This window comes from Corylus avellana, chromosome ca1, assembly GCF_901000735.1.
Source record: "Corylus avellana chromosome ca1, CavTom2PMs-1.0".
Classification (NCBI taxonomy): domain Eukaryota; kingdom Viridiplantae; phylum Streptophyta; class Magnoliopsida; order Fagales; family Betulaceae; genus Corylus; species Corylus avellana.
In genome coordinates this window covers 47,563,316-47,563,597 of record NC_081541.1, presented here as the reverse complement: position 1 = coordinate 47,563,597, position 282 = coordinate 47,563,316, and the positions used below count along the sequence as shown (strand labels likewise).

The 282-nt window shown below is 31.2% G+C and overlaps 1 protein-coding gene across 1 annotated transcript in view; it reads right to left on the bottom strand.

The window, feature by feature from the left end:
* LOC132163222 (E3 ubiquitin-protein ligase CHIP) overlaps nucleotides 1–282 on the bottom strand; it is a 9,180-nt gene that overhangs the window by 2,414 nt on the left and 6,484 nt on the right. Inside the window, exon 4 of the mRNA XM_059573433.1 lies at nucleotides 15–86. Coding sequence (XP_059429416.1) covers nucleotides 15–86 — 72 coding nt within the window. The remainder of the gene's footprint in view (nucleotides 1–14; nucleotides 87–282) is intronic.

Here is a 282-nt window from a genome sequence, read left to right as displayed (position 1 = left end):
AAAATACTCCATACCTTCTGCAGTTCTTTGACTCCTTCAACATATTCCAGCCTCTCAAGCAATGCAAGTCCCAACATATAATGAGCCTGTCATATTCAATAACCTCTTTGAGATCATAATGACTCAATACAGAAAAGTAGCTTAATGCTAAATTAAAAAAATAATAATAATTAAACCCAACAGCAAGTACTCTTTATACTAATAAGCTAAATAAACATAAAGCAATGTTCTTATGAAGATGGTTTGTCCAACCAATACTTGTAGTAAGATGTTTACAATCTT